Source organism: Tenrec ecaudatus, chromosome 4 (assembly GCF_050624435.1).
Source record: "Tenrec ecaudatus isolate mTenEca1 chromosome 4, mTenEca1.hap1, whole genome shotgun sequence".
NCBI classification, from domain to species: domain Eukaryota; kingdom Metazoa; phylum Chordata; class Mammalia; order Afrosoricida; family Tenrecidae; genus Tenrec; species Tenrec ecaudatus.
In genome coordinates, this window is record NC_134533.1 from 152,052,639 (window position 1) to 152,077,606 (window position 24,968).

The following is a 24,968-nucleotide window of genomic DNA, read 5'->3' on the forward strand; positions in this document are numbered from 1 at the left end:
AAATGATAGATCATGTGCCCTCATGAACTAGCAATCGAATGAGAAAAACAGCCAAATCCATCCATTCGTTTATTTATTCAACTGTTAATCAGCAAATGCCAGTGGATGTCAGAGACTAGTGGACTGCTCTGTGAGAGAACCACATGGCCATGTGTTTCATAAAGATCATACAACCTTGGAGACCCTGCGGGCCAGTTCAGCTGTGTCCTGTAGAACTTTGTGAGTCTGAATCCACTCGATGGCAGTGGGTTTCAATCTTGACAGGAGCAAATCGCCACATCTTTTCTAGAAACCGTGGCACATAGAATGTGAACCCCCTGTCTCCCCCTGCAGATAATTTAGAGACAGAACTGTGTTCGTGAGAAAGTCACTTTCCTATAATAACTCTTCAGTGACAAGATCTGTTTGCCTCTCTGGTGTTTATCCAACGTATAAATATGGATGACTATTTAGAACAAGTAGTGTAGGTATTGGAAACTTTTAACAACCTGCAGGGATTGTTTTTATTGCAGAAAACGCTGTCCTATATCAGAACTACAAAGAAAAGGCTCTTGAAATTGACTCTGATGAAGAGTCAGAACCCAAAGAACAGAAGTCAGATGAGAAGATTGTGATTCACCACAAGCCGCTGAGATCCACCTGGAGCCAGCTCTCTGCAGTGAGCACTTTACCTTTTTATTTCTCTCTGTGGGCTGGAGGGAGGGAGGTGGTAAGTTGTGGAAATTGTGCATGAGAGTGATACTTATTTTCTCTGACAACCGTTCTGTAGTTCTAAGGTGAAAGACCCTACTTTTTAGATTTTGAAACTAATTTTTTAATATCTGTGAGCACTGAGGATAACAGGAACTTTCATTCATGAAATGAGGTTTCAATAAAAGAAAGTACCATGAGACTTCTGTATGATAGACTAGAGAAAGTGTTCCCATTTTTTATCCTTTCTGGGTTTTTTTTTTCTTCTTTCATGTTATATTTTACATAGTGGACTTAGAATACCCTGAACTTTTCATGATAAGTGTGGGGTGTGTGTACCAGGGTAAGTCAGAAAGTATTGCCACTGTAATTCCAGTTCATACATTCATGGATTTATTCGAACAAAATGTGTTTACACATGTCTCTCAGATCAGAGGGTGACTACAGAGCTCTCAGTCCTACACTTGTCTTAGTTTCATTAAAGTGCTGCCAACCGTCCCCCCCCCCAAAAAAAAAAACAAACCCAAAACAGTAGTCCACGTGGAAGAAGTCCAAGTGGAAGAATGGCTTCTGAGAACCCCCATGGAGCCTGCTGATTTAGAGACAGAGTGGTCAACTCACCAGATAAAGGCGACTGACTTTTTTTTAATTCCTCAAGAGGTAATCGTAGTACATTTTCTTGAAGGATGTAGTGAAACCATGGGGGCTTATTAGGAAAAGGTTTTCTTTAATTGAAAACTGTGTTAGTGAAATAAAGGACAGGAAAATTGTGCTGAGGAATTTTTATTTTCTGTCACCGCAATGTTACCTGCTCATTTTTTCAAAGACAGTAAGGACCGTCCTATAAGAATTTCCTTGGTAATCCTTACACCACCTACCATAAAGTCCTGACCTTGCTCTATAAACTCAAGAAACACTGAAAAGGAATGCAATCTGAGTGCTTGGAGGATGTCCAAACTGCCATTTTGATGTGGTGTCAATGGAGAAGTGCAGGATTCTTTGGGGAAAGGTTAGAGAGAGGGGGACACTGCCTTCAGAGGTAGATAGCCCTTTTTGGGGGTTATACTGAAAAACCATGGTTTCATCTTTTGATATTATTGTTCAATAAAATCTCTCTGATTTAGTAACACTGCTTTTTGGCTTACCTTAGAATCTATATGGGCACATAATAAAGAAATTATTTTAAAACATTTTCCTTAGTAGTTGTCTTTGATATAGACACATTTGTATTTTTTATGAAGCTGATTAATGAGTAAGATTCTGTTTCATTTGTGTGTGTGTGTTAAGTACTTATTTTGAGTTGGGTAGTTTCTCTCTGTATCATGCTTTTGGGGGAGTGGAGGTAGGAGAAGGCATCATTTCTTCTTGATTGCCTTAGAACATGGACTGTGAAGCTTAGTTGATTTGATGAGTGTGGGCACAGCCTTTGCAGGCGTCTGATGCGTGAGCAAGTAGAAAGGAGTTGCTGTGGCTTGTCTGTGCACTGCGTTGCACGGTGGGCATATTGCGTCAAAGGCCAGCGGGCACACTTGCCAGAGCCCTAAGCAAGTGCGGACAGAGGTGATTCCCTGCTCAGCCTCAGTAGGCTTTGTTCACCGTCAGGAAATCCCATGTATGTAGGGAACCATCAGCATTAGGAAAGGGGCTGTGTATGTGGGAGTTGCCTACTCTGGACCTTGGAAATGTGTGTCCATCAGTGGCTTAGGCTCCACCTCCTTTTAGGTTTACCTGCTTTCTAGGCACAGTAGGATAAGCACTGGGTTGCTAACATCAAGGATGAAGTTCAAACACCCCGGCTGCTCTTAGGGTAAAATATAAGGCTATCTAATCAAGTGGACTTGCTGTCTCTTTTAAAACTAGTTTTATCGGGGGCTCGTACAACTCTTATCACAAACCATACATCCATCCATTGTGTCAAGCACATTTTTACATTGGTTGTCATCATTCTGAAAACATTTTCTTTCTGCTTGAGCCCTTGGTACCAGCTCCTCATTTTCCCCTCTCCCTCCTCACCTCACTCCCCTCACGAACCCTTGATAATGCACAAATTACTATTATTTTGTCATGTCTTTCACTAATGTCTTCCTTCACCCACTTTTCTGTCTGTTCCCCCAGGGAGGGGGTTTTATGTAGATCCTTGTGTTTGGTTCCCCCTTTCTACCCCACCCTTCCCTTACCCTCCTGGAATTGCTACTTCCTCAATGCAAGAAGACTTTGTTATATTAAACTGGCATTCTGTGATGCTCACCTTCCTGACATGATCGCTGAAGATAAAGCGGGTTTCATAAGCAAATGTGATGAAGAAAGCTGATGGTGCCCAACTATCAAAAGAAATAGCATCTGAGGTCTTAAAGGCTTGAAGATAAACAAGTGACCATCTAGCTGAGAAGCAACAAAGCCACATAGAAGAAGCACACCAGCCTGTGTGATCACCAGGCGTCGATGGGATCAGGTATTAGACATCAAAGAACAAAAAACATATCATTGTGAATGAGGGGGAGTATGGAGTGGAGACCCAAAGCCCATCTGTAGGCAACTGGACATCCCCTTCCAGAAGGGTCGTGAGGAGGAGATGATCCAGTCAGGGTGCAGTATAGCAATGAAGAAGCATACAACTTTCCTGTAGTTCTTTAATGCTTCCTCCCCCATTATCATAATTCCACTTCTACCTTACAAATCGGGCTAGACCAGAGGATGTACACTGGTACAGAAAAGAACTGGAAACACAAGGAATCCAGGACTGATAAATCCCTCAGGACCAACAATGAGACTTGCTGTCTCTTTTTGTTGTTTGTTTACTTGCTTGTCTTTCTTTCAGCTTGTATTGGAATTGAAATCCATAGGAACCAAGCCTTTTAGTTCCCAACAGTCCCTTTATCCCTCCCAATTTTATCCTAAGGGGACTTTTCACCTTTCCAGTGTCTCCAAGGTGGGGCTACTTTCAGTGTTTTACTGCCAACTAAAATGCCTCAGGGATTGGGGCAGGTTGTGGGAATAAGTGGTCCCAGTGATGTTGGAATTTGAGCCCTGGTGGCATAGTGGGTTATGGGTTTGGCTGATAACCACAAGGCCAGCAGTTTGAAACCACCAGTCATCTGAAGGAGAAAGATGAGACTTTCTACTCTCCTATGGTTATGGTCTTTGAATCCAGCAGGGGCAGTTCTAGTCTGCCTTCTAAGGTCGAGATGAGTTAGAATGGACTCTGCAGCAGTGAGTTTGGTCTGGTTTGGTTCTACTCCCATACAGATGTACAGTTTCAGAAACCCACAGGGACACTTCTGTTCTATAGGGTCACCGTGAGTTGGAATAGACTCTATGGCAGTAGGTAAGGTCAGATGACAGGGATTAGTGGGCACTGGGGTGTACAGACCTTAGATAAAATGAGCAGCTTCCAGGAAGCTCACGCCAGCGAAAGACAAGTGCTGAGATCTTTTTCCAGGACTTTTGATATTTAAAAAAGAAAATCTAGATATCCAAACTATAATGAGAATGCACTTCTTTCAAATTTTGAAAAACTCTCGTTTGAACTCAACGATGTGGCCCAGAAAACCCTCAGTCTGCAGCCCCTTTTCTGTGTGATATTTTTATGATTTTCCCTGGTGAGGAATTCACAAAACAGGCGAATTTGTAGCCTAACACCCTAATCTAATGATCTCATGCTGTGTTATTCACCAAAGTAGGTCCTTGGAAAAACTGGTGATGAGGCCACTCAGGCTGTGCAGGCACTAAAAGGCTGCCAGCAACTGACTACTGGTTAGTGTGGACCACGTGGTAGAAGACCCAGGAGAAGGAGGCAAGGATTCTCTGAGCTCTCTCTTGCAGCGGCTGCATTAATTAGCCCAGGCCTCAACCCCACTGTTGGCTTTGGGATGCTCAACAGTGCAGAGGACAGCAGTGGCGGTGACCTTCCAGTCCAATTGGGCTTTTGTACTGAAAACCAGGTTACCATATTTGCCTCTCCTGGAATTCAATCCCTTTTCATTGAGATTAACCAATGCACATGCATTTAAGCTAAACGTGCATATCCTTCCATAAAACCTCAAATATGGGCATGCATGTTATTTGGCGATGGATAAATGCACCAGCAGGCCATTGTTAACAAGATTGATATCAAAGGACTCTCTGGTAATAAAATGCAAAACAATAAAATGGACTCCAACTTTAGTCCATGTTATCTTGGAGTCAATGTTGCTGGGAGGCCAGTGTGAAGCTACTGAATGACTAGCCAGCTGCGTGTAATTGGACTAGCTTGATTGGACTTTGCCACTTTGCATTGTGCTCGGCCACCAGCCTGCATTGTATTTATTCCCTGGGTGCTTCGGTTCACTTTAAAATATTTAACTTTTTTTATTACAGAAAACAATGCGTGTATGTGAGCATAATAGATTTCTGCATACCCATTGTCCAGATTGAACAAATGTGTATGTTTTAATGTACTGACTTCAGGCAGGCATTACTTAGACATGTACAGCTAAACAAACCCCTCTTCCCCAGGCCTGTTCTCCTTCCCTCCCTTCCCCAAGCAGATCACCATCTTGAAGTTCTCTTGGGCCCTTTCCATACAAGCCTCCATCCGCCAAGAAGATGCAACCAATTCTGGCTTTTAGGAAAGTAGATATCTTAATAGCAATAAAATCCTCCAGTTCTTTCCTCTTTAGAAAACTAGCATTTCTCACTGCTATTGAGTCAGCTCAGAGTGACCCTAGGGGACAGGATAAAGCTGTCTTTGTGGGTTTCCGAAATCTTTGCAGTAGAAAGCCTCCTCTTTCCAGCACAGCTGATGGTTTGGAACTGCTGGCCTCGCGATGAGCAGTGTAACCCACTACATCACCCTGCGTTCTGCCTGACCTGGTGCCTGGCTCCTCTCCTGAGGCGGGTCTGCGGTGTTTGGGGCAGCTCTCAGAAGACTAGAGCTTGTTGCAGTATTCTTGCATCGTTCTTCCATAGTTATCTCCTAATACACCAAATTAGTAGGGAGTGTCTCCCTAATCTGTCATGTATCACTTTAATACAAACCTCTTCCTGGAGTAAGCCCTTGATCCCAGAAAGAGTAAGGCAGGAATGTTTTCTGGCAGCAAGTTAGATCTAGGCTTGGCTCATACCTGGTTTTCTACCTAGGAGGGATGTGAGTGGGTGCTTGTGGGCATCAGCCACTCCTGGCTGTTTTATTTCTGAAATATGTTTTATCTTTATTTCAAACACCTGCCTGACTCCTGCAATGATGAAACATTTCTTATCAATTGACTGTAAGAAGCACTCAGTATACTGACGATCCTTTTGAAGTACAGTCATTTGAAGTAATTTATGGTTCTTACATAAGGTCTTTAAGCCTGCAGTCTGGTATAATTTGTCTTCAAGTCTTTGTTTATGCTGAGTCTCCTCCGGTTTCGTTGGGCAGAATCGGGTGGGGCTGTGTTCAAGTGCACAGGTGACAGGTGCTTCCCCGGTGACGGGGCTGGGGCCAGTTTAGCTGTAGTGTTAGGCCATCGAGGAATAAGGGAGATTTTGAACTGTGTGAGGCAGGGATTTAATTGGACCCTAATAGGATAATGAATGTGTAGCCTGCCACTACGTTCTCTAGTAGCATTAAAGTGAAATAACTGTGTATGCCTTTAGCAATGGTGGTTCTGCCAGCAGGATTGTGACCTGCACTTGATAATTGCATAAGATGGTAATAGGCTTAGGCTTCATCCACTTGACTGTCAGCACCTAAAGAGCAGTCCTTCGTTAGAAATGCCAGAGCACTTCAAGGGAATCTAACTTGGGGCCAGAGCCTTGTGCTGCTCACCAAGGCGTGGGGATCTATAAGATGCTCGAGATAATTTAAGTGATCGTGGTTCCCAATTTGGGGCTGGTCCTACATAGGAGGCATTTGAAGAATTGAACTGAAGAGTCCATTTGGAACTGCACAAGTGACTTACTGGGAATGTGCCTAGCGGTGAGGGGCTGCCAGACACAGGTGAATGATTCGCCTAAAACAGTGCTGTGAGGACTAAGCCAGCATCTCCTGGATCGCTGGGAAAAGTATTTGGGTTTGAGAAAAAATATTGCTTTATTCATCTAGGGTGGAGTATTAAGTGCTTGTGACATTTCCTACCAAGTGTGTGGCCTGTGTGTCCTGGTTGCAGAGTGAGCCCCGAGGGCTTTCCTCAGTGTCCTTCTTCCGTGTAGTCCTGCTAGTGCTCCAGCCTCCTGTCTGAGGTCTTGATTGGAGTCTCCTTTGCTTTCATTGTAAACGCTTCCCACTCGCCACGCCTGCCCCATGACCGTGTAGATGTTCATGACAAAAAGGACTGTTGTGAAACCAGTGTTTGTTTTGCTGACTGCAGTGACAGCAGCAGAGCCTCACTGGCCAGCCGTGCCCTAACCCTATTTATCCGCCACGGGGTGTGTTTGTGTAATTTCTATTACCTTGACATGCCAGGTGCCTTTGAAAGACTGTGTAAACTCCAGAGGCAGAAACCGAAGCATGCTGGCATGTTTGCCACTTCACTTCAGTGCCTAATATAGTAATGCGCTACTCTACCCCGGTTCTCTGACTGCTGGCATGTGGCTTTATCAGTAACTTTAAATGATTCTGAATGCTTCTTTAGTTGCTTGAAAATTTTCCTCAGGGTCTGGTTTCTATATTCTCACCAAAGTATTTCTTCAGCTATGCCCAGTGTAGCAATGTGGTTAGAGTGAGACCTAGAATTGGGACCTTGGTCTTGGGTCATCGAGGTTCAGCTTTTAAGGTACATGGAGTTGACTTTTGGTTGACTTTCAGGAACTTGCGTAATGAACAAGAAAGATTAGGAAAATAGAATTTTATTATAAATATTGCTTTATTCAGCTGAAAATGGCAGATACTGTGGATTTTTAGCAGCTTGGTCTGATGAGTCTTAGTCTTTTAGAATTTGCACTGCACACTTACTGTGAAAGACACACTACTTTTTCTGCTGAACATCTGAGTTCAACAGCTGTAATAGACCCGGATATTATTCTAATTGTAGAAGTGCTTAGTGCTTTGGAGGAGTACACAGGAAACTTCCAATTCTCTTACAATTTCACACTTGTCTGAATGAACTCCCAGTTGCCCAAATGACTTAAATAGTAAGGCTCTTTAGTCACCTATGTATCTCAACAAAACACTCTCATAAAATTCTTTTTTTGCCTTAGATGGTGATTGATGCCTTTTGCTATCTATTTTTTGTGTTTAAACAATAGAGAAAAGCATGGCCATTTATCACTTCTGCCTTGCGTTTAGCATTCTTATTAGCCAGCTTTTCAGGCACAAGCTACAGTTGCAGGGGGGACAGTGGATCATCTTTTGGAATGTGTGTCTTATGGAAACAGAAATAATGACCCCAGTGTCTGGGCCTGAACCCCGAGCAGAGCTCCTGTTTTAGCTAAGAGTCTCGTGGTGGGTGTGGCTTAGCTTGGGCTATAGGAGCATACTTTTTCAGTAAAATCAGATTGTGTTTTTGACATTTTTTTTAAAACTAATTTTGACTTTTAAACAAAGACTAGCATGTTCTCTGTGTTTTGGAAAGAGAATTCAGATATTTCAGATAAAACTAAGTTTTTCTCCCTCTCAACTATTTTTTTGTGATTTAGGTGAGGGGTTTCAGGGCAGATCATACATTTTCATTCAATTATTTATGTGTTTTGTTTCAACTTATCCATTTCAATCCCCTGAGTACTACCATCACTTACCCCATTTCCTCCCCATGTTTCTTGTTTCCATTTCTCCTCCTTCACTAATCCTCTGTCCGTGGGTAAACACTACCTACAATTCCAGTCTCATACATAACATTTGGGGGAAAAATATAGATTATTTACATAAATAATATGCTGCCCGTGGGAATACTTTCTGATACATAGCATTCTTTCTGTTTGCTGGTTTTTATTTGAGCCATCTTTCTGTGAGAGATTTTACGTCTTTTAAGGATCAGATCAAAGCGATGAGCTGTGATGAGACCCCCTTTAGAAAACATGCATAGGTAAAGATGTGTGTGTGTGCTGTTTTTCAGTTTGAGTGTGGTTTCGGTTTTTTCTTTGACTATATCTTCATATATGAGGACGAGCTTACTGCAGTTCTCTGTGAATTGATTAGTTTCCATGTTGCTCCTTTGGCATTTGAAAGGTTTTCATGATACAGTTATTACAACTTTACATAACTCCTTCTGAAAAATAATTTTGAGGTTGAACATGAATAATTAAAGGGGGCCTGAGCTGAAGATGTGTTTCCGTGTATGTTACTGTTCTTCTGAGAGTGCCGGAGCAATCAGTATGTGGATATGTGGGCACCATGCCCACCAGGGAGGCGGAGACCAGAAGAGACAGGTGCTTCCTAAAAAGTAGGATTGGGAGGAAGCACAAGGTGATCCTTGTTCCAACCAGAACCCAGACAAAGGGGGTCTTCTTATTTCAGTGAGGAGAACATGGATGAGATGTTATTGAATGATTCCTTTATTCATCAAGGCTTTGTGGAGGCCCTACTCTACCCCAGACCTTGTGCTGGGCACTGGAGTTCCACCACCAACAGACTCCACCTGCTTTCAGTTCTTGACAGATCCCTGAAGGGTGAGACAGATGTCAAGGAATCCTTCAATATGCGTAAGATTACAGCTGCAATAATGCTATGAAGGATGTGTCTGTGCTATTGTGTGTGAGACCACAACAGGGGTGCCTGTGTGGGTGAGGGCTTTCAGTCAAAGGAAAGTATCAAAGGAAGTAACACAAACCACCCACTAACGAGTGTTAGGAGGTGGCCTGGCAAGGCAGGGGTGGGAACAGGTGGAGGCATTCCAGGCAGAGAGAATGGCACGGACAGGGACTACCTGGGCGATAGAAGGTCAGATGAGCTGATAGAAGACCAACGTAACTGGAGCCAAGAGAGCAAGGAGAAACGTTTTGGGGGGCAAGCTGAGGCTGGTGAGGTGGGCAGGAGCCAGAACTTGTCAGGCCTTGTTGACCTTAATCTCAAGTAGAAACGGATATTGAATAATTTAAAGCAGGAATGTGGCCTGGTCCGATGTATTTCTTTAAAAGAGCTCTGGCTGCTTGGAGGAACTGGCCTGGATTGGAAAACTGGTTCCCAGGGATGGCTGCATTCCAAAGCACGGAGGAGTTACAGAAGGGTGGCGGCTCACTTTCTTCCTGCTTGAGGCGCTTTCCTTCTGGGGCTCCCGGGATGCTGCATCGCCTGATTTTTCTCCTCACCAGCCAGTGGTTTGCTTGTTCTACTCTGTGGGTTCTTGTGCATTCTTCCAATCAATGAAGGTTGGAGCACATCTTGGCTCAGTCTTTGGGCCTTTAACTTCACTCATTTGATGATCTCATCCAATTGCATGGCTTTACATACATCATATACCTGATAATTTCCCAATTTCTTTCTCTAGACAGCCTTTCCCTGAACTTCCGGCCAGGATATCCAGCTGCCTGCTTGATAATCTAATCAGCACCTCAGTGTTGATGTGTTCACTGGCATCTCAGATTTAACATATCCGAGAGTTTATTTCTGATTACTCCCTCTCCCACAACCAACTCAAACCGGCTTTTCCCATAGTATTCTGTTTCTCAGTAAATAACAATGCCACTTTTTCCGTGGCTGAGTTCAAGAAGCTCAAAGCCATTCCCCACCCCTCTCTCATAACCTGCTTCTAATTCAGCATAAAACTTGTAGCTGTACATCTAGAATAGATTTATTTACTTTGCCAGTATGTGTTGGTAGATACTGTCGAGTTGGTTCGGACTCATAGCAAAGCTGTGCACAACCCAACACAACAACACAACAAAACACTGCCTGGTCCTGTGCTTACACTGCTTGCTATGTTTGGGGCCATTTTTGCAGCCACTGTGTCAGTCCATCTCACTGAGGGTCTTCTTTGTTGCCGAGCTTCTAATTGATCAAGTGTGATGTCCTTCTCCAGGTACTGGTCCCTCCTGGTAACATGTCCAGAGGAGGTGAGGTGCAGGTTTGCTAACCTCACTTCTAAGGAGCATTCTGGCAGTAATTCTTCCAAAGCAGACTTGTTTGTTCTTCGGGTAGTCCATGGTACTCTGAGTATTCTTCACCAACCCTATCGTTCAAAGCATCAGTTCTTCATTCTTCATCATCTAGCCTCCACATGCACACTTCTGTCCTTAAAGAGACATCTCTATCAAGAGGTCTTTTGTAGTACGGTGCCTGTTGCCTCAGATCATTTGATATCTTGACTGCTGCTTCTGTGGATGTTGATTGTGTTTCCCCTAAACATGTCATTCTTGACAAATCCAATCTTTCTCCACTTATATAGACATTGCTTATTAGTTCAATTTCTTGAGGTGTAAGTCACATTGAGACTATAGTCTTTACTTTCATCAGTAACTGTCTCAAATCTTTTTTTTTTCACTTAAAATAACCAAGGTTAAGTCTTTTGCATTTACAAGTGGCTAATGAGTGTTCCTCCAATTTGATGCTGCATCTTCTTTATATAGTACAGTTTCTTGGGTTATTTGTTTGGCATGTAGATTGAATGAGTATGGTGAAAGGATACAATCCTGACACCTACCTTCTCTGATATGTAAACAACAGACTCATTTTCTGTTCAAATGGCTGCCTCTTGGTCTATGTATATTTTACACTATGTATATTTGAGCACAATGAAATGTTCTGGAATTCCGTATTATTCACAATGTTATCCATAATTTGTTATGATCCACACTTGAGAATGTCATTGACTAGTCAATAAAACAGGCCAACATCCTTCTGGCATTCTTTTTTCAACCAAGATTGATTTGACATCAGCAGTGTTATCCCTTGCTCCACATCTTCTTCTGAATCTGGCTTGAAGTTTTGCCATCCCCGTTGATGTATTGCGGTAACCACTTTTGAATGATCTTCAGCAAGATTTTACTTTCAGTGGCACTAATGATATTGTTCGATAATCTCCACATTCTGCTGGGTCACTTTCCTTAGGTATGGGCACAAATATGTATGTCTTCCAGTTGGTTAGCCAGGTATCTTTCTTCCAAATTCAGTTTTGTATGTTTGCTAAATATCTCGGTACTTCATCAATTCTTGGAGCCCCATTCACAATGCTTTCATCACAGCGGGGATTTTTCCTTCAGTACCATTGGCTTTTGATCATATGTTAATTCCTGAAATGGTAGATGATTTGAGCAATTCATTTTGATATAGTGATTTTGTGTTTTCCTTCCATCTTTTTTAATGACTCCTTCACCACTCAATTTTTTTGATCACGAATGTTTCAAATTAAGGTTTGAGTTTGTTCTTTGTCTTTCATCTTGAAAAATACAATGTGCTTTCCCTTTGGGTTTCCTAGCTCCCTACCCTGGCACAGTTCTGTACAGTGTGTTACGTTGTCATCTTGAGCTGCACTGTGAAAGTTTATGTTCAGGTCTTCTCTGTCACCATTTCTTCCCTTTGCTTTAGCTACTGTGTTCGAGAGCAGTGTTCAGTCGTCACTGTGGTCTTTGCTCTTTCCTTCCTTCCTTGTCTTTTTCATGGCCCTTTGCTCTCTTCGTGTATGGTTTTCTTGATGTCATTCCATAGCGTGTCAAGTCTTCTGTCACTAGTGTCTAGTAGGTCAAATCTGTTCTTCAGATGGTCTCTAAACTCAGGTGGGATACACGCAAGGTTGTTCTTGGCACTTGTTTAAATTGTCTCCAGCTTTGTCTGGAATTTGCGTATGAACAATTGATGGTCTGTTTCATAATATGCCCCAGGCCTAATTTTGGCTGATGATATTGAGCTTCTCCATTGTCTCTTTCTATAAATATAGTCAATCTGATGTCTGTGTATTCTATCCAGTGAGGTCCACATGTGTAATTGCCGTCAATTTTGTTTAAAAGGGTTTGTGCAATGGGGTATATTGCACAATTCTATCATGCGATCTCCTGTGTCATTTTTATCACCAAGGCTATATGTCCAACTGCTTCATTTTTGCTCCCTACATTAGCATTCCAGTCATCAGTAATGAGAAATGCACCTTGATTGCAAGTTTAATACATTTCAGACTATAGACGTTGATACAAATCTTTAATTTTCCATCTTTGACATCAGGGTTGGTGCATCAGTTTAAACAATAGGTGCATTAATTGGCCTTCCTTACAGGTGTATGGATTTTATCCTGTTGGTAGTTCAGGATACATCTTGAATTATTATTTGCATTTTTTTTTGCTGATGAATGCAACACTGTTATGCTTGAAAATTTCATTTCCAGCACAGTAAACCAGATGATTGTCCAAATCAAAATGGCCAACACCAGTCCATTTCCACCCACGAAAGCTAGATATTGAGCTTGATGAATTCCACTTCATCTTTGACAGCTTTTAATTTTCCTACATCGATACTTTGTACACTCCATATTGCAGTTCTTACTGGATGTTTTCAGCTGGCTTTTGTCAACTTGGGCCATAACATCCAAGCAAGGTCCCGTTGTCTGCGTGTCCCCTGTGCCGTTAGGGCCGACTCTACTTGGGGGAGCTTATCTTTCCCAATTATATGCTGCGTGCTTTCCAGTCATTTTCCGGCACTATATCAGACAATGCTCTGCTATTCCAAAGGTTTTTACTGACCAGTTATTTAGAAGGAGATCATTATATCCTTCTTCCTATTTCCCTTTAGTGTGGAACATCTGCTAAATCCTGTCTCACCTGTCGGTTTGTCATACTGCAGGGACTTGCCTGTTGGTTGTGATCCTCAAAGCTGCCAGTACAACAAATACCAGCAATTTGCTCATGATGGACTGGACAGGCTGCTATGTGAGGGGACTATCCTCAGGCATCCCATCTCAATATCTGCATTCACCCACGTCCCCTTTAGCCTCCTGTCCACGCAAAAGCGAGGGAGATCCTGTCCAAATATAACGTTGATGTTGCTGTTGTGTTTTAAACTCTCAAGTGGCTTCTTACCTCCACTCATGATAAAGGTAGAGCCAGCAAGCATGTGTGAACCGGCTCCTGGCTACCATTCTGAATCCGGGTTGTGCTTCTCTCAGCATTGGTCATAGTGTTTCATTTCACCCTTGTTTTTCAGATACAGTTTGAGCTTCTGCCAGAGGGGAGGGCCTAGCTCCTCATCCTGTAGTAGCTGTTCCACCAGAAAGCCTAAGACCATTCTCCACACAAACCCTTCACATTTCTTCTCTCCCTCATGGCAGTTACCCTCCAACATACTGTGTGATTTATTGTAGTCGGTCAATTGTTTATCTGCTTTTCCCATAATACATGCTCCATGAAGCCCCAGGAGCTTTTGTCCATTTTTCTCTCTGCTGTATATATCCTTAACACGTGACCAACAGGGCCTGACCTACATGAGGCATGCAGTACATAGTTGATGAGTTTATGAGTGGATGAAGAAATGATGTTGGAACCGTAGTTCTCTCCAGCAATAACAGCAGAAAGGTACTCAGGAAGTTTCCAATTGAGGGAATTTGGAGTCTTCAAAATTGTTTTTATTTTAAAAGACAAATAAAGTAGTTCTCTGAATGTATCCTGGACTCAATAAACCCAGAAGCTTGGTTTCTTCATGTAGCAGTGTCAGCCCATGGGAGGTATTTGTGTACTATAGTAATTAAGTTAAATGACGGCCTTCTTCTCAAGCAGGTCTTTCTGTGGTGGAGCTGGGAGAGATGCACCCTCGGAAAATCCTGTGTAGTGAGGTAAAAAGAGGAAAAGCTCAGTTCCTTCAGGAGTTCCGAAGAACTGTGGAGACATGCTCTGTAATAAAGAACTTGACACTGAGATTTCATCCATCAAATCCATCCATTTGCCCTCCTGAGCTTAAGGTAGCCTGTCGTGTGGTTTCTTCCTTCAGTGTAGTAATTATAGATCCTTCGGACCACATGCACTCAGTTAATGGTCAGTGACCGTCATTGCTATAGAAACTGCCTTTGGGTTTTTAAAATACAAAATTTACCTTTGAAATGTGTTGCTGACTTTTGCTGATCTAGACAGTATGTACAACCTGTTGGTTTTTCTAGATGCCTACTCTTTGATGTTTCGAGATCGTTCCGGCATGGGTTCTCAGTCTTCTCATCCTGTGAGGGGTTACACTAAAACATCAGGGGACAGCATCTCCGGAAGGAAATTCTGTTGCCAGTGAAAGAAAATGGCCCATTTCCTTCCCATTTGGTGTAGGAGATAACCGGTGCCACTTCTCTGACTGCAAAACAAAGATGGCTCAGTTTCCACTTTGGGTGCCAGAAAGCCCTGCTATTGCCAGTGGCGTGCAAAGCGGTCGGTCGCTGTCTGCTCCGCTGAGCAGCAGGGAGTCCCTGTGTGTCTGCATGGGTTCAGAGTTGCAGTATGAGCAGGTCTGCAGTGGCGGAGATGCAAGATAGCAAATGGCTCGGGATCTCACAATATCCATCTATTTACACGCAGTTAAATATTGACAAGGTATTTGTAAGGACCCATGTGTGTTCAGATTACTTCACCTACAGTTTATGTAGTCCGTAGGACACCATGAGCGGGAAGGACCAATATTTCATTTTGTAGTTGAAGCAGCTGAGATTGTTGTTCAGTATAGTGGTTCCTCTCCTCTTTTTAATTAGTATTTACAGGTTACGTGGAACAGAGCCTCTCAATTTCCCCAAGTCCGGGAGATGTGTGCCTGCAGCACTGGTAGCGTGGGAACTGTGTTTCCTTGTGGTACCAGGACAATAATGTGCCAGTGTGTCTCATGCACTGGCTTATTTCTCTTGTTTTGTAATGCCTGTTTTTCTCCCCAAAGCTGCATATACAAACTTTCAGGAGTTTAGCAAGCATGGGCTTGTTCCATCTTATATTACCCTTTCAGCTTCCATAAATCATTAACCCTTTGCCACTGAGTTGCTCCCAACTCAATGTAGAACTGGCCAATAGGGGTTCAAAATTGTAAATCTTCATGGAAGCTGACTACCACATCTTTCTCTTATAGACTGGCTGGTGGGCGTGTTCCATTGAGCTTTCTTTTACAGCCACTGCTTAACCATGGTGGTAGCAGAGCCCCTCTCTAACTATCCAGTTCTTTTCCTCAAGAGAAAAATACTAGTGGTTTAGCTACTTTCCCCAATTTACTAAGCCACTTAGCATTTATTGTCATTTGGCTTGCTGCTTAACCAACTCTGTTCCATTCAGCATTCACCTCCACGTTGTATTAGGGCGTAACATGGGACAGGCTACCTCAGACTACTGCTTTCACTGAAGCTCTGAGCAGAATAGCTCTTCTTTTAGGTTTTTGGGAATCTTAGATGACACGATTGGCATGTCTAATGGAAGTTAGCATATAGTGGACTTGACATAAGTCACTCACTGCCATGAAACTGATTTTGACTGATAGTGACCCCATAGATAGAATAGAATTGCTCCTGCCCCTGTGGGTGTCTGAGACTGTAGTTCATGGGAGTAAAAATCCTCAGCATTTTCTTAGGAGTGGCTGTTGATTTTGAACTTCCAACCTTGTGGTTAGCAGCCCAACACCTAATACATTATGCCACCAGGGCTCCTCAGTCTTTATCAGTAGTTTAATGCCATGCGAAATGGATTTTACCTTCTGGCCTAGTTGGTGTGTTCATGTGTGTATCTCAAACAAAAGTTCTACAAATCAGTAGTTAGCTTATAACTTGCGGTACACTAAGTTATTGTCTCCTGGAGCCTCTCTATTCTGATAGATGTAAATGGATGCCACTCAGTGTTCTGTGCACTTTGTTTCACCACTCACTAAGATTGGTGCATGGTCGTGCACCCTATAGTGTTCCTCCAGGCAACATGTGATCACATGTACACCTGTGGTCTCATAACATTGTAACAGGGTTCAGAAAACCATATAGGAGAAGGGAACAGTAGAGGTACCCTGACATAGAGAATGCAATGGTTTTCACGTAGAGTTCTGCTGCCAGTCATATAGTATTTCTAGAACCAATGTCTTTGTAGGCCTTGGAAGCACCTTTGTCACTGGCTTGTGTATGAAATGCACTGCACTGTCTATCGTTCTTTTGATGTGAACTTTCCTTGTTTCAAAATGAAAAAGCTTACCCTATTACAAGGTATGCTTCAGCTGGGAGGCAGCAGCACCGTATCTCATGTGTTGTGTCTCTGAAGTGTCACGAGCTTTATGTGCCGCCTGCCTTGTGAAGGGACCCTGCTCATGCTCTGCCTGCAGCCTCCCACCTCTTGCCTGGTATGGGGACTCCACTTGCCTTCCATCTGCCCCAGCCATGCCCCTTCCCACCTTCCCAACCTCCCTAACACTTTGAGCCCGTTGCCTAGCCTTTCTTTGCCTGCCTGTGACCTTGTATCATCTTGCTGTTGCCCTATACACTCCGAGGCTAGCCCAAGATGTTGAAGGTGAATGGGAGAAAGCCTCCTGAGTTGATTGTCCATTATGCCTCATGTGGTTGGCTCTCAGAGGAGGCGCCGATGTACTGTTTGGGGTGGTTCTCAGAGGGCACCAAGGGCCTGACCTGAGAAAATTTCCAACACCATCAAACTTGAAATGCTGAATAACAAGATAGTTGGTTAATGAGGCGTAGGTGTGTATACTATGATGCTTGCATAATGTCTGAATTCCATAGTGTCTAATTTCACTGAACGTACACATACCTGCACCTCATTGTTTAGGAAGGGCTGGTATCTGACTCCAGAATTGTTTTATAGTTCACTGACTCAGAATAGAAAGGCAAAGAAAACAGACCTCAAACCCAGCTGTGTACTCGGTGAACTTCTGACCCAGTTGAGTAGACAATATAAAGACAATGCTATGCATTTGAAAGAATCTAGGACAGGATGCCAAACTGAGTAACACAGCTGGATATCATGCACAGTTGTCAGTTGCTGTAGCATTGGTTTCGAGACAGCCATGGGATGAAGCTTTGCTCCAGAGAGCACGTGCCCTCTTCATGCTCCTCGGTAGGCTAGAGCCCATTAGTGGGGTCAGCATGTACTTTGTTGCCTTCCAACTTCAGAAGCTCATCTTCCAATAGTCTATCGAGCGGTATTCTCATATGGTTTATAGAGTCGTCATTGATAATTATGCAAGTAAGTCACAGGGCTTTCTACTCCCATAACGAGTTATAGTCTCAGAAACGGCCGCTATGAGTCGACATTGACATAAAGGCAGTAAGTTTGGTTGTTTTTGTGTCTGTATGTGTGTTTATTTTGTCCTAGCCACAACTCTTTATGTGATATATTATAGGTCTGGACTCTATTTTAAAAAAAAAGAAAAACACTCACTCACTGCCATTGAGTCAATGTTAATTCATAGTGCCCCTAATAGGACATGGTAGAACTTCCCCTGTCAATTTCCAGGAGTAGAAAGTCCCGTCTTTCTCCTGCAGAGCAACTGGTGGTTACAAACTGCTGACCTTGTGGATTGTACCTCAATCAGAGCGTCTGCTACCAGGGCTCCTCTCTGGACTCTCACTGTTGCTGTAATCCCACTTTGGAAGGTGTTCTCTACTGTACAGGATCAGGATGAGAGCAGATCTTACTGGAGGTGTGAAGCAAGCCATGTCCATGGGGGCATCTTTAGACTACTAAAGGGTGCAACTTTGTTCATCTTGGGCGTATTCAGCTATAAGGCAAACCATACATGCATTAGAGCCATTCCTGGGTAAGTGTCGGGACACAGAGAGAAATCAGAGGACCATTGGAAGAGGCTGCCGAGTCCGGGTGCACTGGAGACTGACACTGAAACTCAGGAGCAGTGCCGAGACTTCGGGGTACCTTCCCATCTAGCCCTGGACTATGGGCTGTAAAGTAGAGCAGCACACTGTCTTCCTGGCCCAAGGAGGCAAAGGCCAGGGACCATGAGGCCCCAAACCCTTGAGAGACTAGGCTGCTTGTTGAGGAGACCCATGACTGGGCCTTCACTGTTTACTGTGGCAACCTATTAACTCCCTAATCCACTTGATTTTGAGTGTTCCCCGTGAGTCCTTGGGTGGCTATTTCAATGAGCTATCGAATCCAGCATAGAAGTAGAGTGCCGTGGGAGGAACAGTTGGTGTCAGAGTAGGTAGGTCATGGAGGCTTGTCCCACTCCCGCCACAAGGCAGTAGGTCTTATATGGCGATAGGTCTCATCAGTCACCCAGGCTTCCTTTCTGTTCTCTCTGAAAGTTCCACTGAAACCTTTCTTCCATGAGTGACCCAGCTGGCATTTGAAATAACGTTGGCTTCACTTCCGACATCAGAGCAACATGCAGGCCACCACAGTGCAGAACAAAGCCCAGAGAGCGGTGCACGTCAGGAAAGCTCTCTCTATAGGAAGGGCTAGGTGGCGGCAGAAGGATCAAAAGAGAAGCAATCCAAGTAGTAGCAGCATGAACACAGGTAGAGGATGCTGTCCCTACTTAAATACATGGAAGAGGAGAGATGTCACTTATGTAGATTCCTCAGTTCTTCTCTGTGTGAAACAATCCCTATCTAATGCAAAACAACTATTTTATGGTGTGTATGTTTAAAGTAAAACATGAGTTCACCTTGTTACTCATTTCCCTTACACAGGCCATGCTCTTGTTGTGTTTTCTTATCACAAATCTCAGAAATTTACTCCAGTGTCACTTAATGAATAGCATAATGTTTTGGAGCTTTATCATTCCTGTACACCTGCCACTTTCTAAAAATAACAAGCAAAATAAAAACAACTGAGATGTTGACCACACCTTTAGAAACAGGTGTTCTCCTCTCGTACAACAGAGGCAACTCAGACCTGTTCTGCCTTTGCCACCCCATTCTTGACTCATGCCTTCGCAATGCGAGAGTGCTCCATTCTAAATGACACTGACTCCAGCCCATTCTTCCTCCTCCTCCTCCTCCGTCTCTCTCACTGCAGATCTGCCTGTCATCACTCACCGTCAGCACTTTCTCATAAGGCATAGCCATGGCTTGGACTTGACTAAATTCTTTTTCTCTTATCACCTTCCTTTGCCTTAGCTGCAATACTGGTTCTTTTATCTGCTGATGGTCTTTAACATAGCCAGGCATTACTGGTCTCCTCAGGCCGCTCTGTTCATCTGCCTTATTTGTTCTGTTGTACTTTTTTGAGAGAGAGTTTGACGCATACTTTTGGGTTTATGATCGAAAGTCCTGCTTTTAATTACAAAGTTAAGATATGCTTATTACAGAACAGCCAGAAAGTACTAATAAGTAAGGGGAAGAAAATAAAAATTAGTTGAACCTTCTTGCCCTCTTCATTGCCAATCATTGTTGACACTTGGCATGTAGCTTTCTAAATCTTAGAAAACAAAGTATGTCTGGAGCTTTTCTTTTAAGTAATCTCATTTTGAACATGCTTTTGTCGTTTTTCAATCTTTAAAATAGAATTATTTTTTCTACTTATTAAGCATGCTATATTGCCACGTCTGTTTTTTTCTCTTATCAGTATTTTAGATGGCTTTCAACCTTGCTAAATGATCTTCTACAACAACCTTTATTTAAAGTTCACATCCTATTTCAGCAGACAGATGGACATTATGCTTTTTTCTCTTTTTACCATTTCCCTAGTGTTAATCATTAGTTTGTTTCCGATTTTTCAATTTCAAATTTAAAACTTAAAGCTGAAAGTTCTTTCCAACATTTTAAGCTTGCAGAATACAAATCTGTTCTCCTTACTGAAAAATTAAGAATGAATAGTTGAGACTAAAACCATACTTTGACCTTGGTGCCATTGTCAGCTTCCTTAGCTGTTAGTACCTGCTATCAGTGTAGCTTACTTCTCAGTAATTTATTGGGTAGCATCTTACAAGTCTTAATCATCTGCTAAATAATTTCCCAAGCTTGCCTTTCTCCCTTACAATTGGTTTTCCTTTCAACCTTTCTCCTTTAGTGTTGTTAGCTTTTCATTTGAGCTCCTCCTTCGCCACCACCCTGCTTAATTGCTGATAGGTAAATAAATGAGAACTGCTCCTCTAGTGCATCTGGGGACAGAATGAATGGATTTGGGCCCACGTTCAGTAGCCCATGGGGATTTCAGGCTACTGAGAGGTGAGGGAAAATGAAAGGAAACATTTATCTGGTGGGAGAAATGTCAGGACTAATCAACACATTAAATTTCCCAGGCCTAGTTGACAGGTTGGCTTTTGCTGCAGCAGAAGCTGGGAATCAAATGAGAGATATAGTTTCTGGGGCCCCCAGGGGGGAAAAACGCAGCTTAGGCAATAGTAGCTACAGATTCCCATTTCCAAACTCAGAAGTTTGACCAAAACTGGAGGGGAGAACTTTACTGGAGCTTATGTTCTGAACCTTTGCAGAAGGCTATGGATGACTGTCAAAACCCAAAATCCATTTACAAGTCCCCCTGGGAAGGAAACCTCCGGGAGTCTCCTCTGACCATCGACCAGGAATGGATTAGTGCAGACACGGTTAGGTTAAAGTTTTACACCTTATCAGTCATTCTCCCTTCCGCCCTAGTTAAATTTGTTCTAGTTTTTTATTATTTTCTGCTTTCATTTTGATTGAGGTTTTCCTGTTCCTGTGTTTATCTTGTTATTATTATTATTTTTTGTTTTGTTTTCCATGATATGAAATCCAGGACAAGTAAATCTATACAGACAGGAGCTACTTAGTCAGTGTAGTTTCTTAAATAGTCTCATTAATAGGTGTAATGATTCTGGTCGGGGAAGTTGCGGGAAACGGGAAGCTACTGGTAATCCAGTAAGAGAATAAAGAAAATGTTTTACAGTTGATGGTGATGGTGATTGCACAATTCTTTTAAATATGTTTAAACTAATTTGTATGGTAAGTGAATTATATACCAATAAAACTTTTTTTAAACCCCACATGTGAAGAGGCAATATGGCCTGAGCAGTTGAGCACTCTGGCTTTTGATGTAAAGTGGGAGGCCGAGAGAAGGAGGTCGAAGTGGCACCGAGGCCATTGGCATGAAAACACCCAAGAAACAAAGCTCCAGGAGTGGAGAAAATACCAGTTTAGATGTCTCAGCAAGCAAATGCAAAACAAGAAACACTTACTCATTTATGACAAAAAATATGGATGATTTAGCTATTGGCCAGTTGACTGAAAGAGATCTATATGGATGCCCTTTCCGAAGATAGGTGACCCCACAGAATGTGGAAGTCCTTGAACATTATCATTAATATCACACACAAGTAAATATTTGCTGAATGCAGTTCAAGTCTGCCTGCAGCAGTGCATTGACAGGAAGTGGCCAGGAACTCAAACTGGATTGAGAAAAGGACACGGAAGGAAGGACATCATTGCTGATATCCCAAAGATTGTAGCTGAAAACAGAGATGACCAGATCGATGATTGTGGTAAGCAGCAGTGGAGGTGGACATACCTGACCGCTGGCTTTCTCATCGCCGTGATGCCAAAGTCAGACATGCCTCTGCCTCCATGTTCCGTTCTGTGTTACCTATTTGGACACCAGCCATTCCTCCGGTGCTACTCCGCCTCTACTCTGGGTTCCATAATTCATTGCAGTGGCCACTCAGAACTTGCAGACAGTGCTCACAATCAAGGGCATTTAGTAGGAAGTCATGGTTTATTACCAAGCAGGAGCAGCCAGTAGTAAGGACACAGTCATTGGTCTCCTCAGCCAGCAGCCACTTCTCTCTCTGGTTCTCAGCCTTCCAGCCACCTGGTAGCCAGGCCCCAAGTCTTGTCAGGCCCCAACTCTCTCAGCCACGTGTCCATGTGACCTTTGCCTCCTTGGGCCAAGAAGCCAGCCTGGCTATCTCTCTGCCCCACGGTCCCATTCGTCTCAGGCCGGATGAGAAGGTAACCCATGTTCCCAGTGCTGTTCATCTGAGTCTAATTGCCAACGTCTCAGACACATCTGGTCTCGGTGGCCTCTTCCATTTCAGACAGAGATCTTGAATGTGCTCTTCTAAGGTCCTCAGGTTCTCTCCTGCTGTTGCTGAGATGGGTCATCTTTTGAGGTGAGGGGGTGGTAACAAAAATTGTTGAATCCCTCTCTTATTGTTACACACGCCCTGTTTGCATAGTTCTAATCAATCATTTTGTGGTAATTACAGAGAGTTGGGTAGAAAAGCCCTATTAAGAAATTAATGGTTCCCTGTGTAAACACATGACGCAAGCACATGTTTACCTGTGTTTTGTTAGCTGTGTAAGAGATTTGACTGTTTATCATAACTATATGGGTACTTTTCGAAGAATAGGAATTCCGGAACACCTGATTATGCTCATGAGGAACCTGTACATTTAATTAGCAGGCATTCAGAGAGAGCAAGGTGATATTTCATGGTTTAAAATCAGGAGAGGTGTACATCCCCAAACTTTCACCATCTTCATTCAATCAGGATTGCACGAAGGCTTAGTAGCAACCTGCAATATGCATGTTCTATAGCCGTACTTGCTGAGAGCAAAAAGGACTTACTGATGAAAATCAGATGGCGGTCTTCAGTGCGACTTGCCCTCAACATAAAGACAGCAAGAGTCCTCACAAGTGGACTGAAAAGTAATGTTATCATAAGTGAAGGGAAAAGATTGAAGTGATCAACAATTATATTTTACTTGGATCCATAATCGCTGCCCACGAAGGAAACAATTGGTAAATCAAACGTTGTCTTACATTGAGCAAATCTGCAGAAGACCTGTTTAAAGTGTTAAACTGCAAAAAATGCCCCTGAATGAAGCCACAGTGTTTTTAGTTGCTTAATGCATGTGAAAGTGAGATAGTGCATAAGGAAGATTAAAGAAGAATTTTTGCCTTTAAATCATGACGTTGGTGAAGAACATTGAACTTATCATGGACTGTCAAGAGAACAAACATCTGGTAGACGTACAGCTTCCTCAGAAGCAGGGGTGGGGAGACTTCTCCTGTACTTTGGGGATGGATTGACACATAAAGCTTCCACTCAAACATAGCAAGAATTAGGATGCTGGGCTTATAATTTCTCTGAATAGATAAACTTGACAGCACCTACCAACAGCAGAGTTGCCGAGGAAGAATGGCCTGGTGATCTACTTCCAAAAAAGTCACTCACTGCAAGCTTTATGGAGCTTAGTTCTCTGACAGTGAGTTGTAATCAACGTGGCAACCACTGGTTTTATTTGATTGGGTGGCTAGCTACTATCAAGGGCTGGCTGCAAATGAATGCTTATCTCATAAATGACACCAGGGACAGCAGTTTATTCTTAATATTTAATTACCTATTTGTGGTTTATACTCTCCCTGGTGAAATAATTTGGGTTCACCCAGTTATCCTGGCTCTCTCTATAAAGGATGATGCAGGCCACAGAAAAGCAAAAGCCGCAAGCCCTAGCAAGCCTTATCTGGGAGTTTGCCTTCGTTTTCATGGACCGGAGGAGTCGGGATTGAATTGTGTGTGTGTGATGCTATCTACTTGAGGCCAAGGATGCTGGCTATTTCTGAGATCCAGAAACTTTGGGAAGGATCATAGCACTAATCTAAACAACAGCAGATTAAAGTGATCAGTTTGGTTTTAGCAAGCAAATGAGGAGGTCATTGGCACACGACTTGATGCTATTAAGGAGATAAAAAAATAAAAGCAGGATGCTATTATTAAGTGCTCCATTACCTACTCCCCTTTCTGTTAAAAAATGTGTTCTATGTACTTTGTCATCACACCCCAAAAGGCTGACACCCTCACTCTCTTGACCTCATCGATCTGGTCTTTGGTTACTCATATAACTAGTTCTTCACAACTGGTTTGCTGGGCAGCATGTAGCCTACACAGTGTAGTCTTAGAACCTTTTTTTCCTGTGGACCTGTGCTAGAGGGAGCCTCCAGGGCCCTGCTTCAGAGAATGTTATTTCTGAATCCTGCTGGGATTTTTGTGTGAGGACTTCAACCATATTCTGAAAGAGCCTGTTGTCCCCATATTCTTTATGGTGAAAGGACTCTAGCTCATTTGTAATCCAGGGGCTACTCAGGTTAAGTCAGTGGAAGGGACCTGGGAGCAATTGTGTCTTGAGGTCTAATTTTACTTTGAAATTCATTCCTTTTCCACTTGAGCCCTTGAGAACAGAGGCTGTGAGTGGGGATTCACCAATGGGCATGGGTACGCAACTGGTTTTCAGGCACTGGACAAACTCTGGGGCAAGTCCAAAGGTTTTAGTGCAAATGGGTGTTCAGTGTAAATTATGGCTTTCTAAAGCCGGAGAGGTCCTGACTTTAAATATCGAATGTAACTTTTAACTAGCTGTGTTTCTGAGCTTTGAGGGACTGTCTTTTGGGGCTCCATTTTCTCTGACTTTCTGATGTTCTCTGACTGGTGGGGAGAAGTGGACTGGTGTCATGGAAGGCCTGAGAACATATTCCTGCTTTACTTCACTGAGTATGATGATCAGATCTACCTCGAGATT

General features: G+C 43.0%; 1 protein-coding gene across 1 annotated transcript in view; it reads left to right on the forward strand.

Annotated features, from left to right (window-relative positions):
• Positions 1–24,968, forward strand: part of ARHGEF26 (Rho guanine nucleotide exchange factor 26) — a 155,035-nt gene that overhangs the window by 4,880 nt on the left and 125,187 nt on the right. The window contains exon 3 of the mRNA XM_075546945.1: positions 513–658. Within this exon, the coding sequence (XP_075403060.1) occupies positions 513–658 (146 nt within the window). The remainder of the gene's footprint in view (positions 1–512; positions 659–24,968) is intronic.